Source organism: Anabas testudineus, chromosome 3 (assembly GCF_900324465.2).
Source record: "Anabas testudineus chromosome 3, fAnaTes1.2, whole genome shotgun sequence".
Taxonomy (NCBI): Eukaryota; Metazoa; Chordata; class Actinopteri; order Anabantiformes; family Anabantidae; genus Anabas; species Anabas testudineus.
In genome coordinates, this window is record NC_046612.1 from 381,412 (window position 1) to 396,164 (window position 14,753).

General features: G+C 43.8%; 1 protein-coding gene and 1 pseudogene across 1 annotated transcript; both read right to left on the reverse strand.

Moving 5' to 3' along the window:
• Positions 1 to 3,275: 3,275 nt before the first annotated feature.
• Positions 3,276 to 6,951, reverse strand: LOC117152841 (annotated as a pseudogene).
• Positions 6,952 to 9,579: 2,628 nt separating this feature from the next.
• On the reverse strand, positions 9,580 to 11,587 carry LOC117152842 (the record flags this gene model as incomplete). Its single annotated transcript, XM_033325931.1, has 2 exons — positions 11,567 to 11,587; positions 9,580 to 10,890 (listed from the first exon to the last, which is right to left on the reverse strand). Coding segments are annotated over exons 1-2 (1,332 nt in total), but the record flags the coding sequence as incomplete, so codon positions are not given.
• Positions 11,588 to 14,753: the final 3,166 nt, after the last annotated feature.

Consider the following 14,753-nt stretch of genomic DNA (forward strand, 5'->3'; position numbering starts at 1 on the left):
TCTCACCATTGATGACTTAGTTCTGGCCTCAAGTAATACTGTAAGAAACTTTGGAGTTATCTTTGATCAGGATATCTCCTTCACTTCATATATCAAAGAAATCTCTAGAACTGCCTTTTTTCACCTAAGAAACATTGCTAAAATTAGGAGCATCCTGTCCCAAAGTGATGCTGAAAAACTAGTCCATGCATTTGTTACTTCCAGACTGGACTATTGTAATTCATTATTAATAGTTTGTCCCAATAACTCATTAAAGAGCTTCCAGTTAATCCAAAATGCTGCAGCCAGAGTTCTGACTGGAACTAGCAAGAGAGATCATATTTCTCCAACTTCTCTCCATTGGCTCCCTGTTAAATCCAGAATTGAATTTAAAATTCTTCTCCTCACTTATAAATCCCTTAATAATCAGGCTCCATCTTATCTTAAAGACCTCATAGTTCCATATCTTCCAAGCAGAACTCTATGTTCTCAGGCTGCAGGTTACTTGTGGTTCCTAGAGTTTCCAAATGTAGAATGGGAGGCAGAGCCTTTAGCTACCAAGCCCCTCTCCTGTGGAACCATCTCCCAGTTCAGGTTCTGGAGGCAGACACCCTCTCTACATTTAAGACTAGACTTAAAACTTTCCTTTTTTATAAAGCTTATAGTTAGAGATGGATCAGGTGACTCTGAACCATCTCTTAGTTATGCTGATATAGGTTATTCTTCTGGGGGACCTCTACTGATAAACTGAGCTCCTCTCCTCTCTCCTTTCTCCTATATCAATGCAAATGCCACCATTGCATGTCATTAACTTTGTGTCTTCTCTCTCTTTTAGTTGTGTTTCCTCCTCTCTGTCTCCCTCTCTCTGTACTTTTCTGCAGGTGTCCTCGGCCTGGAGCTGTACATCTCCAGAATCCAGTTCATCTGCCCAAAGTTCTTGATGCTTGTTGTTGTTGTTTTTATTGCCTGCTGTTCTTTTCTCTCTTCTCTTTCCACTCACCCCAACCGGTCGAGGCATGAGCCTGGTTCTGCTGGAGGTTTCTTCCTCTAAAGGGAGTTTTTCCTCTCCACTGTTGCCTAAAGCTTGCTCAAATGGGATTGTTGGGTTTTCTATATAATTTTTTGTATAAATATTTTCTGTAAGGTCTTAAACCTTAAACACTGTAAAGTGCCTTGAGATAACTTCTGTTGTAAATTGGCGCTATACAAATAAAACTGAATTGAATTTAATTTAATTGAACTAGTTGGGAGAGAAATTTAAAAACATGCAGGTCAACACTCCCCTGATTTCCTGGATCATGGACTACCTCACCAACCGCCCACAGTACGTCCGCCTGCAGAGCTGTGTGTCTGACACTGTGGTCTGTAGCACAGGTGCTCCACAGAGGACAGTTCTGTCTCCATTCCTCTTCACCCTGTACACCTCAGACTTCAGATACAACTCAGAGTCCTGTCATCTTCAGAAGTTCTCTGATGACTCTGTAGTTGTCGGATGTATTCAGGTTGGAGACGTACCAGGGAGTGGTGGACAGTTTTGTTGACTGGTGTGGACTCAACCATTTGCAACTCAACATAAATAAGACAAAGGAGCTGGTGATGGACTTCAGGAAATCTGGGAGTCCTGTCATCCCTCTCTCTATACAGGGGGATGAGGTGAAGGTCGTATCTGAGTACATATACCTGGGAGTGTACTTGGACAACAAACTGGACTGGACTAAAAACTCATCAGCACTGTAAAAAATAGCTGAGAGCCGGATGTGCTTCCTGAGGAGACTCAGGTCCTTCAACGTCTGCAGCACCATGCTGAGGATGTTTTATGAGTCTGTGGTTCCAGTGTCATCTTCTATGCTGTGGTCTGCTGGGGCAGCAACATGAAGGTGGCAGACACTAACAGACTAAACAAACTGATCAGGAGGGCTGGCTCTGTTCTGGGGGTGGAGCTGGACCCTCTACATGTTTTAGCTGAGAGGAGGATGCTGTCCAAACTCCTCTCAATCCTTGACAATCCCTCCCACCCACTGCACAGTGTGTTGGTTGGACAGAGGAGAACGATCAGCCAAAGACTCATTAACATTAAATGCGCCACAGAGAACCACAGGAGATCCTTTCTACCTGAGACCATCAATCTGTACAATTCCTCCCCCCTCTGTAAGGGGTGGGGGAAGTGATAGTTGTGTCTTATACTTGCTGTCAATCCACATAGGCTATAGATTTTGACCCAATTTCATTCATCTATCTTACATATTCTGCATATATATTGAGTTTTTCTGTATTGATGTTATTGTGTATTTATGTTGCTGTGGATCTTTCCTGGTTGTGGTTCCTTTTCTTTCTGTCTGTTTTGAGAACAACTGTAATGAGGCAAAACTATTTCTCTCTGGGATTAATAAAGTTTTTTGAATCTTGAATCTTGAATCAATACAAAAAAAAAAAATGAACTGAATTGAATTGAATCTAATCTACCAGCACTGGTCATATGCTCCTAATGGTGCAGAACTGTGGGTGGTGAAATGTTAAACCATTATTTAACCAGAACACATGAAATATACAACTGTTTGATGACAGGGAGAGTCCCCAGAGATGGCAATGCAGTAATACAAAGGTCAGAAACACACAACATAAAACAATATAAAGCATAATGACCTAAGATAAAAAGAACAAAGAAGTGATCACAGAAGAATTCTAAAGTTCATTTAAAAAACCAGTGCAATAAGATAAATATGTTCACATCCGCTCTCAGTGTTTAATGCTTGTTGAAGCATCAGGTCTAATACTGCAGATACAAACACGACACGAACTATTATCCTGCTGCACTGACTAATAACATGTTGGCATTTACAGATCTGCTATAATCACTGTATACGGTTTATTAGGTATTAACATCAGGTCTCTGTCCACAGATGGAAAATACCTTGCCTTTTACACAGCATAATTAAAGTGTTAGATAAGATAAGTGCTGACAAGATGGGTTAAAGAAAGTCAGAAGTTTTACTTTACCATAATCTTTGTTGGCCCGATATATTTCTTAAAGCAATGACACTTTGTGTTAGGAGTTATACTGTAAATGTGCGCATTTAACTGCCTGTAAGCTGTAAACTAAAAATGATTCCTCGCATGTCCATAAAAATAATTCAAGGATCATTGAACTGGGCTCCAATTCTGTTTCTGCTGGGAACCTTTGAGTCTTTATGGGTTGATCTGGAAGTTGAGTCATGACAACCGGACTTCCTAAAACAACAATAAACACCTAAAATGGGTCATTAAGTGTGTCCAACCTGGTGCATGTGTGAACTGGTTCAGGTCTTTTTGGGGGTAGATAAAGGGGCAGCATTATAAATAGGAGACAGGTTGTGTCCAAGTCCTCCACCTCTGTTGAGAGGGGGGGTGTTGTTTTACATATGAAAGGCTTTCCTCACCCCTCTCTCAAACCACTTGTCCTCTTTGTCCAATATTTGAAAGTCACAGTCCTTTGTCCTGAAGATGAAGGTACACAGCTGATTCAGGTCCTGAGGTGTTACTCCTGCTGTGTAGCGGCTGTTTGGTTTCTCCAATGTACAGTTCAGTGCATTCTTCACTGCACTGGACCACGTACACTATATTGCTCATTTTGTGTTTTAGAGTCCGGTCTTTGGGATGGATGAGTTTCTGTCTAAGTGTATAGGTATACTGTGTTTTCTGAAAATCCTCTTCAGCTTCTCTGAAACCCCAGCCATGTAAAGTATGACCAGGTTTTTGCGTTGGACCTGGGACTCCGACTGTTCCCTTGTTCTTTTCCTGGAACAGGGTGCTGCCTTGTTGAAGGCCCACTTGGGGTCCACAGGTCTTGAGAGCTGTCTTCAGATGGCTGTCATCCTTTTGGGCTTCTACGGAGGTGGGGATGTTTTGTGCTCTATGGTTCAAAGTCCTGATGACTCCTATTTTGTGTTGTAGTGGGTGATGTGAGTCAAACAATAGGTACTGGTCAGTGTGAGAGGGTTTCCTGTTAACCTCTATTTCCAGTCTTCCTGTCCCAATGATGACCACACAGGTTATCCTGTCCTCTCTTATCATGTCCTCTCTAGTGAAACTGATGATCCACTGAATTAATGTGGTCTGTGAAAGCCTGTACCTCCTGGATCTTGATCTTCACCCAGGTATCTTCCACTTATCTGGTCAGTGAAGAAGAAGCCTTTATTTGTGAAGAGAGACGTGATATCAAAGGATACCATGGTCTCATCAGTTTCCAATTTCAGGTCCCTGACCTTTGCCGTAAAGTCCTCTGAGTTATGGATTTGATGGTATGTGTGTCCAACTAGTGGAGCTAATACCGTGGCCAGGTATTTGGCAATGTTGTACGTGACCGAGTTATTGATGCTGACTATGGGTCTGAGAGGGGCTCCTTCTTGGGAAGGCCATAAAGGCAAGGAGTGGCTTCCCTAGGATACAATCTGTAATAAGTTGCCCTATCAATGGCATTCTCCAGTTCCTGGACTAGTGGGGTCTCTTTTCAATTCAATTCAATTCAGTTTTATTTGTATGGCAACAACTTACAACAGAAGTTATCTCAAGGCACTTTACAGTGTAAGGTTTAAGACCTTACAGAAAATATTTATACAAAAAATTATAGAGAAAACCCAACAATCCCATTTTAGCAAGCTTTGGGCAACAGTGGAGAGGAAAAATTCCCTTTAGAGGAAGAAACCTCCAGCAGAACCAGGCTCATAGTGGGCGACCATCTGCCTCGACTGGTTGGGGTGAGTGGAAAGAGAAGAGAGAAAAGAACATCAGGCAATAAGACAACAACAAGCAGCAAGAACACTGGGTAGGTGAACTGGATTCTGGAGATGTACAGCTCAAAGCCGAGGATACCTGCAGAAAAGTACAGAGAGAGGGAGAAAGAGAGGAAGAAACACAACTACAGGAGAGAGAAGACACAAAGTTAATGACATGAAATGGTGGCATTTGCATTGATATAGGAGAAAGGAGAGAGGAGAGGAGCTCAGTGTATCAGTAGAGGTCCCCCAGTAGACTAACCTATAGCAGCAGAACTAAGAGATGGTTCATAAAAAAGGAAAGTTTTATCTTAAGTCTAGTCTTAAGATAAGATAAGATATTCTTTATTGATCCCACATTGGGGAAATTCAATTGCTACAGCAGGTCAGTGCAAAAAGAACAACAGAACAACAGTAATGTACAAAAAGAATGAGAGGGTGTGCAAAAATACAAAAGTAATAAACATTTTACATGAATCTGCGACTATATACACTATTACGACTTAACATATATAATATGTTATATGTAATAATAAAATAAAATAAAGTAAAAAACAATACAGTGAGATGGGCTATGGATTCATGATAACCGGTTTTGTACATGTATATTTAAACTGTGGCATTGTACAATCTAACAGCTGTTGGAATGAATGACCTGCGGAACCGCTCCTTCCTACATGGAGGGTGTAACAGTCTGCCACTGAAGGAGCTGCTCAGCCCCTCCACTGTCCGATGTAGTGGGTGAGAGGTGTTGTCCATGATGGATGTTAGCTTGGCCAACATCCTCCTTTCACCCACTTCCTCCACAGAGTCCAGTGGACAGCCCAGGACAGAACTGGCCCTCCTGACCAGCTTGTTGAGTCTCTTTCTGTCCCGGTCTGTGCTGACTGCTCCCCAGCAGACCACGGCGTAGTGGATAGCAGAGGCTACCACAGAGTCATAAAAAGTCCTTAAGAGAGGCCTGCACACTCCAAAGGACCTCAGTCTCCTCAGAGGGTGGAGGCGACTTTGGCCCTTCTTGTACAGGGCATCTGTGTTGTGAGTCCATTCCAGTTTCTTGTTGAGGTGAACACCCAGGTACTTAAAACTGTCCACTACCTCAATGTCTGAGCCCTGGATGCTCACCGGTGTGTGTTGTGGTGTTCTCCTCCGGAAGTCAATCACCATCTCCTTTGTCTTACTGGTGTTCAAGCACAAGTGGTTGCGGTCACCCCAGTCCAGAAAGTCCATAATGACTGACCTGTACTCCAGCTCGTTCCCCCCCGACACATAGCCAACAATGGCCGAGTCGTCAGAGAACTTCTGGAGGTGACAACTGCTGGTGTCGTATGTAAAGTCCGATGTGTATAGGGTGAAAAGGTACGGTGAGAGCACCGTCCCCTGAGGAGCCCCGGTGCTGGAAACCACCACCTCTGACACACAGTTGTGTAGCCTCACATACTGTGGCCTGTTGGTGAGGTAGTCGGTTGTCCATGCAGCCAGTCGTCCGTCCACTCCTGCCCCTTCCAGCTTCTCTCTCAGCAGAGCTGGCCGGATGGTGTTGAAGGCGCTGGAGAAGTCAAAGAACATGACCCTCACAGCGGTTCCGGCGTCCTCCAGGTGAGTCAGCGCCCGGTGCAGCAGGTAGATGACAGCGTCATCCACCCCGATGTTCGGCCTGTAGGCAAACTGCAGCGGGTCCATCGCGGTGCTGACCACTGAGCGAAGGTGGCTGAGGATCTCCATGGTCTTCATCAAGTGGGGGGTCAGGGCTACTGGTCTGTAGTGGTTTGGCTCCTTAGTGTGTGCCATCTTAGGAACCGGAACCACACAGGAGGTCTTCCACGGGACCGGGACCATCTCCAGACTCAGGCTCAGGTTGAAGATGTAAGTGACCACCTCACAGAGCTGGTCAGCACAGTCCCTGAGCAGTCCGGGTCCGATGCCGTCTGGACCTGCAGCTTTCCTGATCTTAAGTCGCCTCAGTTCTCTCCTCACCTGATTAGAAGTGAGGCAAAGGGGGGTGGAGGTGGGGGGCAGAGATGGGATGGTTGTGGATGGGGGTGGTGTGCAGTGGTGAGAGTGCGTGGGGGTGGGTGTAGCTGGGGTGGGGGGGGGGGGGGGTGCAATCAAACCTGTTGAAGAACAGGTTTAACTTGTTGGCCAAGCCCTGATCTTCATCAGATGCCACCGTGCCTGCTCTCTGCCCGTGGCCAGTGATGGTCTTCAGGCCTCTCCACATATCTCGAGCGTTGTTGTTCTCCAGCCGCCCCTCCAGCTTCCTCCTGTAGCTGTTCTTGGCCTGTCTGATTTTGTATTTGAGTTCATGCTGAACTCTCCTCTGCTCCTCTCTGTCCCCTGAAATAAAAACCCTCCTCTTCTCCTTCAGTAGGGCTCTCAGCTCAGGGGTCACCCAGGGCTTGCTGTTGGAGAAACACCGCACCCTCCAAGTTGGTACAGTTTTCTCTACACAGAAGTTGATGTAGGCTTGTGGATGTGCAGAGTATGTCTGCCTCCTAAACCTGAACTGGGAGCTGGTTCCACAGGAGAGGGGCTAAGTAGCTAAATGCTCTGCCTCCCATTCTACATTTGGAAACTCTAGGAACCACAAGTAAACCTGCAGCCTGAGAACGGAGAGTTCTGCTTGGAAAATATGTAACTATGAGTTCTTTAAGATAAGATGGAGCCTGATTATTAAGGGATTTATATGTGAGGAGAAGAATTTTAAATTCAATTCTGGATTTTACAGGGAGCCAATGGAGAGAAGTTAACATAGAAGAAATATGATCTCTCTTACTAATTCCAGTCAGAACTCTGGCTGCAGCATTCTGGATTAACTGGAGGCTTTTTAATGAGTTATTGGGACATCCTATTAATAATGAATTACAATAGTCCAGTCTGGAAGTAACAAATGCATGGACTAGTTTCAGCATCACTTTGGGACAGGATGCTCCTAATTTTAACTTTAATGTTTCTCAGGTGAAAAAAGGCAGTTCTAGAGATTTCTTTGATGTATGAAGTGAAGGAGATATCCTGATCAAAGATAACTCCGAGGTTTCTTACAGTATTACTTGAGGCCAATACTAAGTCATCAAGGGTGAGAATGAGATTAGACATAGTGTCTCTGAGATTTTTAGGCCCGAACAGTATAACCTCTGTCTTGTCTGGATTTAGGAGAAGGAAATTGGAGGTCATCCAGGCCTTTATGTCTTTTAAGCATGCTTAAAGTTTGACTAATTGATTAGTTTCTCCTGGTTTCATAGATCAGTATAGCTGGGTATCATCTGCATAACAATGGAAATTTATACAGTGTTTCCTAATGATATTACCTAAAGGGGACATATATAAAGTGAAAAGAATCAGTCCAAGCCCAGATCCCTGTGGAATTCCATAGCTGACTTTGCTGTGCATGGAAGACTCATCATTAACGTGTACAAACAGAAATCTATCTGATAGATACAATTTAAACCACTCTAGTGCTGTTCCTTTGATCCCAATGACATGTTACCGTCTGTGCAATAAAATGTTGTGATCTATAGTGTCGAATGCAGCACTAAGATCTAACAAGACGAGTATAGAGAGTAGACCACTGTCTGATGCTAATAGAAGATCATTAGTGACCTTTACCAGTGCTGTTTCTGTACTATGATGTACTCTAAATCCTGACTGGAAATCTTCATACAAGTTATTGCTACGCAGGTGGTCGTACAACTGCTTAGAAACTATCTTTTCAAGGATTTTAGAGATAAAGGGCAGATTGGATATTGGTCTATAATTCGCTAAGACCCCTGAGTCCACAGTAGGTTTTTTGAGCAGGGGCTTGACTACAGCAACCTTAAAAGCCTGTGGTACGTAGCCTATTTGTAAAGATAGATTGATCTGATCTAATATGGACGTGCTGACCAAAAGTAAGACATCCTTGAGGAGTCTAGTCAGGATGGGATCTAAGAGACATGTTGATGGTTTAGAGGAATTAATTACTGAAATTAATTCAGAATGATCTACGGGGAGGAAGCAGTCTAAGTACACGCATGGTCTTCAAGATGAATCTAGAGTTGTTGTACAATCCATGCTATATGCAGGGAGGATCTGATCAATTTTTTCTCTAATAGTTATGATTTTATTTGTAAAGAAATTTAAAAAATCATTGCTGCTGAGAGTTGACAGAATACTAGGCTCTTTACATGACTCTTTGTCAGCCTGGCTACAGTGCTTCACGTGTCTAACAGGTTTGCCCCTCTCAGTGATTCACCCGCTGAGAAACCTGGAAGAACTCTGGTTATAGGAGACTCGATAATGAGACACGTGAAATTAGCCAGACCTTTAGGGGCTCTAGCAGCTGTGGTCAGGTGTATCCTGGGGGCCAGGGCACCGGACATTGAAGGCAATCTTAGGGCCTTAGGACAGCATAGCTTTTCAAAGATAGTGGTACATGCTGGAGCAGTCGTATATCTAACTTTAAAGAGGTGTTTAAATTAGCGAAGGCGATGCCCGAAGTGGTAATCTTCTCTGGCCCCCTCCCAATGAGACGAGGTGACATAACCTACAGCAGGTTATGTCGGTGAAGATTCTCAGTCGTCCAGGTGAAGTTATCTGGAAGTTTAGTCATGGCAACTGGACTTCCTTTAGTTAGGTGAAACGTTTCGCTACTCATCCAAGTAGCTTCTTCAGTCTGAAGATAGTTGGTTAGAGGCCGCAAATTTATGCTCCAAGGCTGGTTTCACTCCACCCCTTGCCCTGAATAGGCTCGTTAGGTGAAACAAAGGATGGGGGGGATGTGAAGGATGTAATGATCACACCTCAGCCCACCCCCTCGTAACACCTAAATGGGTCGTTAAGTGTGTCCAACCTGGTGCAGGTGTGAACTGTTTCTGGCCTTTTTGGGGATAGATGAAAGGGCAGCATGATAAATAGAAGACAGGTTGTGTCTAAGTCCTCCACCTCTGTTGAGAGAGGGAGTGTTGATTTGCACATGCACGGCTTCCCTCACCCCTCTCTCAAACCACTTGTCCTCTTTGTCCAATATTTTAACGTCACAGTCCTCAAATGAGTGTCCTTTATCCTTAAGATGAAGGTACACAGCTGATTCAGGACCTGAGGTGTTACTCCTCCTGTGCTGTGCCATCCTCCTGTGTAGCGGCTGTTTGGTTTCTCCAATGTACAGTTCAGGGCATTCCTCACTGCATTGGACCGCATACACTATATTGCTCATCTTGTGTTTTGGAGTCCGATCTTTGGGATGTACAAGTTTCTGTCTGAGTGTGTTAGTGGGTTTGAAATAGACAGGGATGTTGTGTTTTCTGAAAATCCTCTTCAGCTTATCTGAAACCCCAGCCATGTAAGGTATGACCAGGTTTTTGCGTAGGACCTGAGACTCCGACTGTTCCCTTGTTCTTTTCCTGGAACAGGTTCCTGCTTTGTTAAAGGCCCACTTGGGATATCCACAAGTCCTGAGCGCTGTCTTCAGATGCCTGTCTTCTTTCTTTTGGGCTTCTATGGAGGTGGGGATGTTTTGCGCTCTGTGGTTAAAAGTCCTGATGACTCCTATTTTGTGTTGTAGTGGATGATGTGAGTCGAACAACAGGTACTGGTCCGTGTGGGTGGGTTTTCTGTAAACCTCTATTTCCAGTCTTCTGCCTGCCCCAATGATGACCGCGCAGTCCAGGAAGGCCAAACGGTTATCTTTGGTGTCCTCTCTAGTGAAACTGATGTTGGTGTCCACTGAGTTTATGTGGTCTGTGAAAGACTGTAACTCCTGGGTTTTGATCTTCACCCAGGTGTCATCCACATATCTGAACCAGTGGGTCGGTGTCGTCCCTGGGAAGGAGTTGAGAGCTTTCTTCTCCACCTCTTCCATGTATAGGTTTGCTACAATGGGTGACACTGGGGAACCCATGGCACAGCCGTGTCTCTGTTTGTAGAAGTCCCCTCTGTACGTGAAGTACGTGGTGTTGAGACACAGGTCCAGGAGCAAACAGATCTGGTCGGGGCCGAGGTTGGTTCTGGTGCTGAGGGAGCTGTCTTCTTCCAGTCTTCTCTTCACCGATGTCAATGCGTCCGTAGTGGGGATGCTGGTGAAGAGAGACGTAACATCAAAGGATACCATGGTTTCATCCGTATCCAGTTCCAGGTCCCTGACCTTTGCCGTAAAGTCCTCTGAGTTGGAGAAACCAAACAGCCGCTACACAGGAGGATGGCACAGCACAGGAGGAGTAACACCTCAGGTCCTGAATCAGCTGGGTACCTTCATCTTAAGGATAAAGGACACTCATTTGAGGACTGTGACGTTAAAATATTGGACAAAGAGGACAAGTGGTTTGAGAGAGGGGTGAGGGAAGCCGTGCATGTGCAAATCAACACTCCCTCTCTCAACAGAGGTGGAGGACTTAGACACAACCTGTCTTCTATTTATCATGCTGCCCTTTCATCTATCCCCAAAAAGGCCAGAAACAGTTCACACCTGCACCAGGTTGGACACACTTAACGACCCATTTAGGTGTTACGAGGGGGTGGGCTGAGGTGTGATCATTACATCCTTCACATCCCCCCCATCCTTTGTTTCACCTAACGAGCCTATTCAGGGCAAGGGGTGGAGTGAAACCAGCCTTGGAGCATAAATTTGCGGCCTCTAACCAACTATCTTCAGACTGAAGAAGCTACTTGGATGAGTAGCGAAACGTTTCACCTAACTAAAGGAAGTCCAGTTGCCATGACTAAACTTCCAGATACAGCAGGTTATGGTCGCTGAACCGCTGGATGTCCAGGTGGTGCTCCAAAAACAACGTGGGCTTCATAGATAATTGGAGTACCTTTGAGGGCAAACCTGGCCTGTTAGGGCGGGACGGTGTCCATCCCACTCGGGAAGGTGCTGCTCTCATTTCGTGTAGCATAGCTCTTAGTCTAAGATCAGGTCTAGCTAGTCGCTGACTACCCACAGCCCAGGCCAGGGAGCAGACAAACAGGCTAAACCAAGTGTCTGCTAGCTGCACAGAGTCGTCACTAGGGATTCAACATATTGAGACTGTGTCTGTTCCTCAAGCTAAACAAAAAAATCAGAAAAACCCAGAAAGTGTGTTTTAATAATCTAATTAACATACAGACCTCAAATTCAGAGCACACTGATTGTGCAGCCAGCACCTCTGACCTGAAGTTAGGATTGTTAAATATTAGATCTCTTACATCTAAAGCTCTTACTGAAACTATCACAGATCAGGATTTTGATATACTCTGTTTAACAGAGACCTGGATTAAACAGGACGAGTATGTAGCTTTATATGAAGCAGCTCCTCCTGGATACAGCTACATTCACCAGCCTCGTCTGACTGGTAGAGGAGGAGGTGTCGTAGTTATTTACAATGATGATCTGACTATCGTACAAAAACATGTACACAAATTTAAAGCTTTTGAATGTCTTTATAGTAACATAACAAGTATAGATACAAATATAAAGTCTGCTCAACCGATCCCGCTAATTATCATTTACAGACCCCCAGGTCCCTACTCTGAATTTCTTTGTGAATTTGCAGATTTCCTCTCTAACCTAGTTGTTTCTGTAGACAAAGCGTTAATTGGTGGAGATTTTAATATTCACTTTGAGAATCCAGAAGACCCTCTGAGAACAGCATTTATGTCCATATTGGACTCACTAGGAGTAGATCAGTGTGTAGTAGGACCCACTCATAAAGCGGGTCACACCTTAGATTTAATAATATCATTTGGTTTAAGTATAAGAAATTTACTTACGCTCCCACTGTCTGAAATTATCTCAGACCACTATCTTGTTTCAACTACAGTGTGTCATATTAATAATGTATACTCAGCGCCGCGCTATCGCATTAAACGTACATTTACATCAACTACGGCACAGAGCTTTATTAGTAATCTCCCAGAGTTATCAACTTTGATTGGATCACCGTCTGACACCACAGAACTAGGCCAGGCGACTGAATATCTAGAGTCGTCATTACGTTATACCTTAGATAATGTAGTTCCAGTTAAAAGAAAAGTCATTAGAGATAAGAAACTTGCTCCCTGGTATAACGATGACACGCACGCTTTAAAACAGACTGCTCGAAAGTTAGAACGTAAATGGCGCCAAACTAAATTGTTAGTATTTCCGATGGCATGGAAGGAGAGCATCCTGAACTATAAAAAAGCTCTTAGTGCAGCTAGATCAACGTATCTCTCCACTCTCATAGAAAACAACAAAAATAACCCTATATTTTTATTTAATACAGTAGCCCAATTAACTAGAAAGAAAACTACTGCAGATATCTTCACAACAACGTTGTGCAGTAGTGAGGACTTCATGAACTTTTTCAATAACAAAATTGTAAATATAAGGCATAAATCCAAGCTTTAAAACCAGACAATTTAGTTGACACAGGTGACAAGCTAACCTCAGCAGATCAGTACCTAGATTACTTTACTCCTGTTGAAGAGAATGAACTAATTTCACTCATCTCTTCTGCAAAATCTTCAACCTGTACATTAGACCCTATACCGACACACTTTCTAAAACAGATAGTGTCAGAAATAATAGAACCCCTGCTGACAATCATAAATTCCTCACTCAGCTGTGGGTATGTCCCAAAGTGTTTTAAATTAGCAGTTATTAAACCGCTAATCAAGAAACCTGATCTCGACCCTTGTCAGCTGTCCAATTACAGGCCGATATCAAACGTCCCCTTTATCTCAAAGATTCTCGAAAAGATAGTAGCTGGGCAGCTATCTTCGTATCTTCATAGAAATAACATACACAAACTCTATCAGTCAGGATTTACGCCTCATTACAGCACAGAGACGGCACTTGTTGAAGTAGTAAATGACCTCCTATTGGCCGCTGATCAGGGTAGTGTCTCTATGCTTGTGCTACTCGATCTCAGTGCAGCTTTCGACACCATTGACCATAGTATTCTCCTTCACAGACTAGAAAATGTTGTTGGAATTAGGGGAACGGCCCTCTCCTGGCTTAGGTCCTATTTGACTGATCGTTATCAGTATGTAGATCTAAATGGCGATTACTCCACATGCTCTCCAGTGGAGTTTGGTGTTCCACAGGGTTCAGTTTTAGGCCCCCTGCTTTTTTCCCTCTACATGCTTCCTCTGGGCAACATTATCCGTAAACATGGTATTAACTTTCATTGTTATGCTGACGACACACAGTTATATGTTTCATCAAAACCAGATGAGATCAAACTGCTTAATAAAGTTGAGCAATGTGTAAAGGATATACGAGACTGGATGCTAATTAACTTCCTTCTGCTAAATCCTGATAAGACAGAAGTACTAGTTATAGGATCATCTGCAGCTAGAAGCAAGATGTTAGACCACACCGTAACTCTAGATGGCCTTTCCGTTACATCTAGTGCAACAGTCAAAGACCTTGGTGTGATTTTAGATTCCAGTCTTTCATTTGAAGCTCATGTAGATAATATCACCAGGACAGCTTTCTTCCACCTCAGAAATATTGCCAAGATAAGGAATATTTTGTCACTAAATGATGCAGAAAAATTAGTCCATGTTTTCATCACCTCTAGGTTGGACTACTGTAATGCCTTACTGTCTGGCTGTTCAACCAGGTGCATAAACAAGCTTCAGTTAGTTCAGAATGCAGCAGCGAGAGTCCTCACTCGAACCAGAAGATACGATCACATCTCGCCTATCTTATCTACACTTCATTGGCTCCCCGTGAAATTTCGCATTGATTTTAAAATACTACTTTTGACATTTAAAGCATTAAATGGTCTTGCGCCGCAGTATCTAAGTGAACTGCTAGTGTCTTATGATCCACCACGCCTACTTCGCTCAAAGGATGCTGGCTGCCTGTCAGTACCTCGTATCCTAAAAACTACAGCTGGGGGCAGAGCTTTTTCTTACAAAGCCCCAAAGTTATGGAATAGCCTTCCAAATAGCGTTCGGGACTCAGACACAGTCTCAGTGTTTAAGTCTAGGCTGAAAACCTACCTATTTAGTCAAGCATTTCAGTAAATAGATCTGGGAAGGACTCATGGACGTAGAGCATTATGGTGAACTGGTATGTTT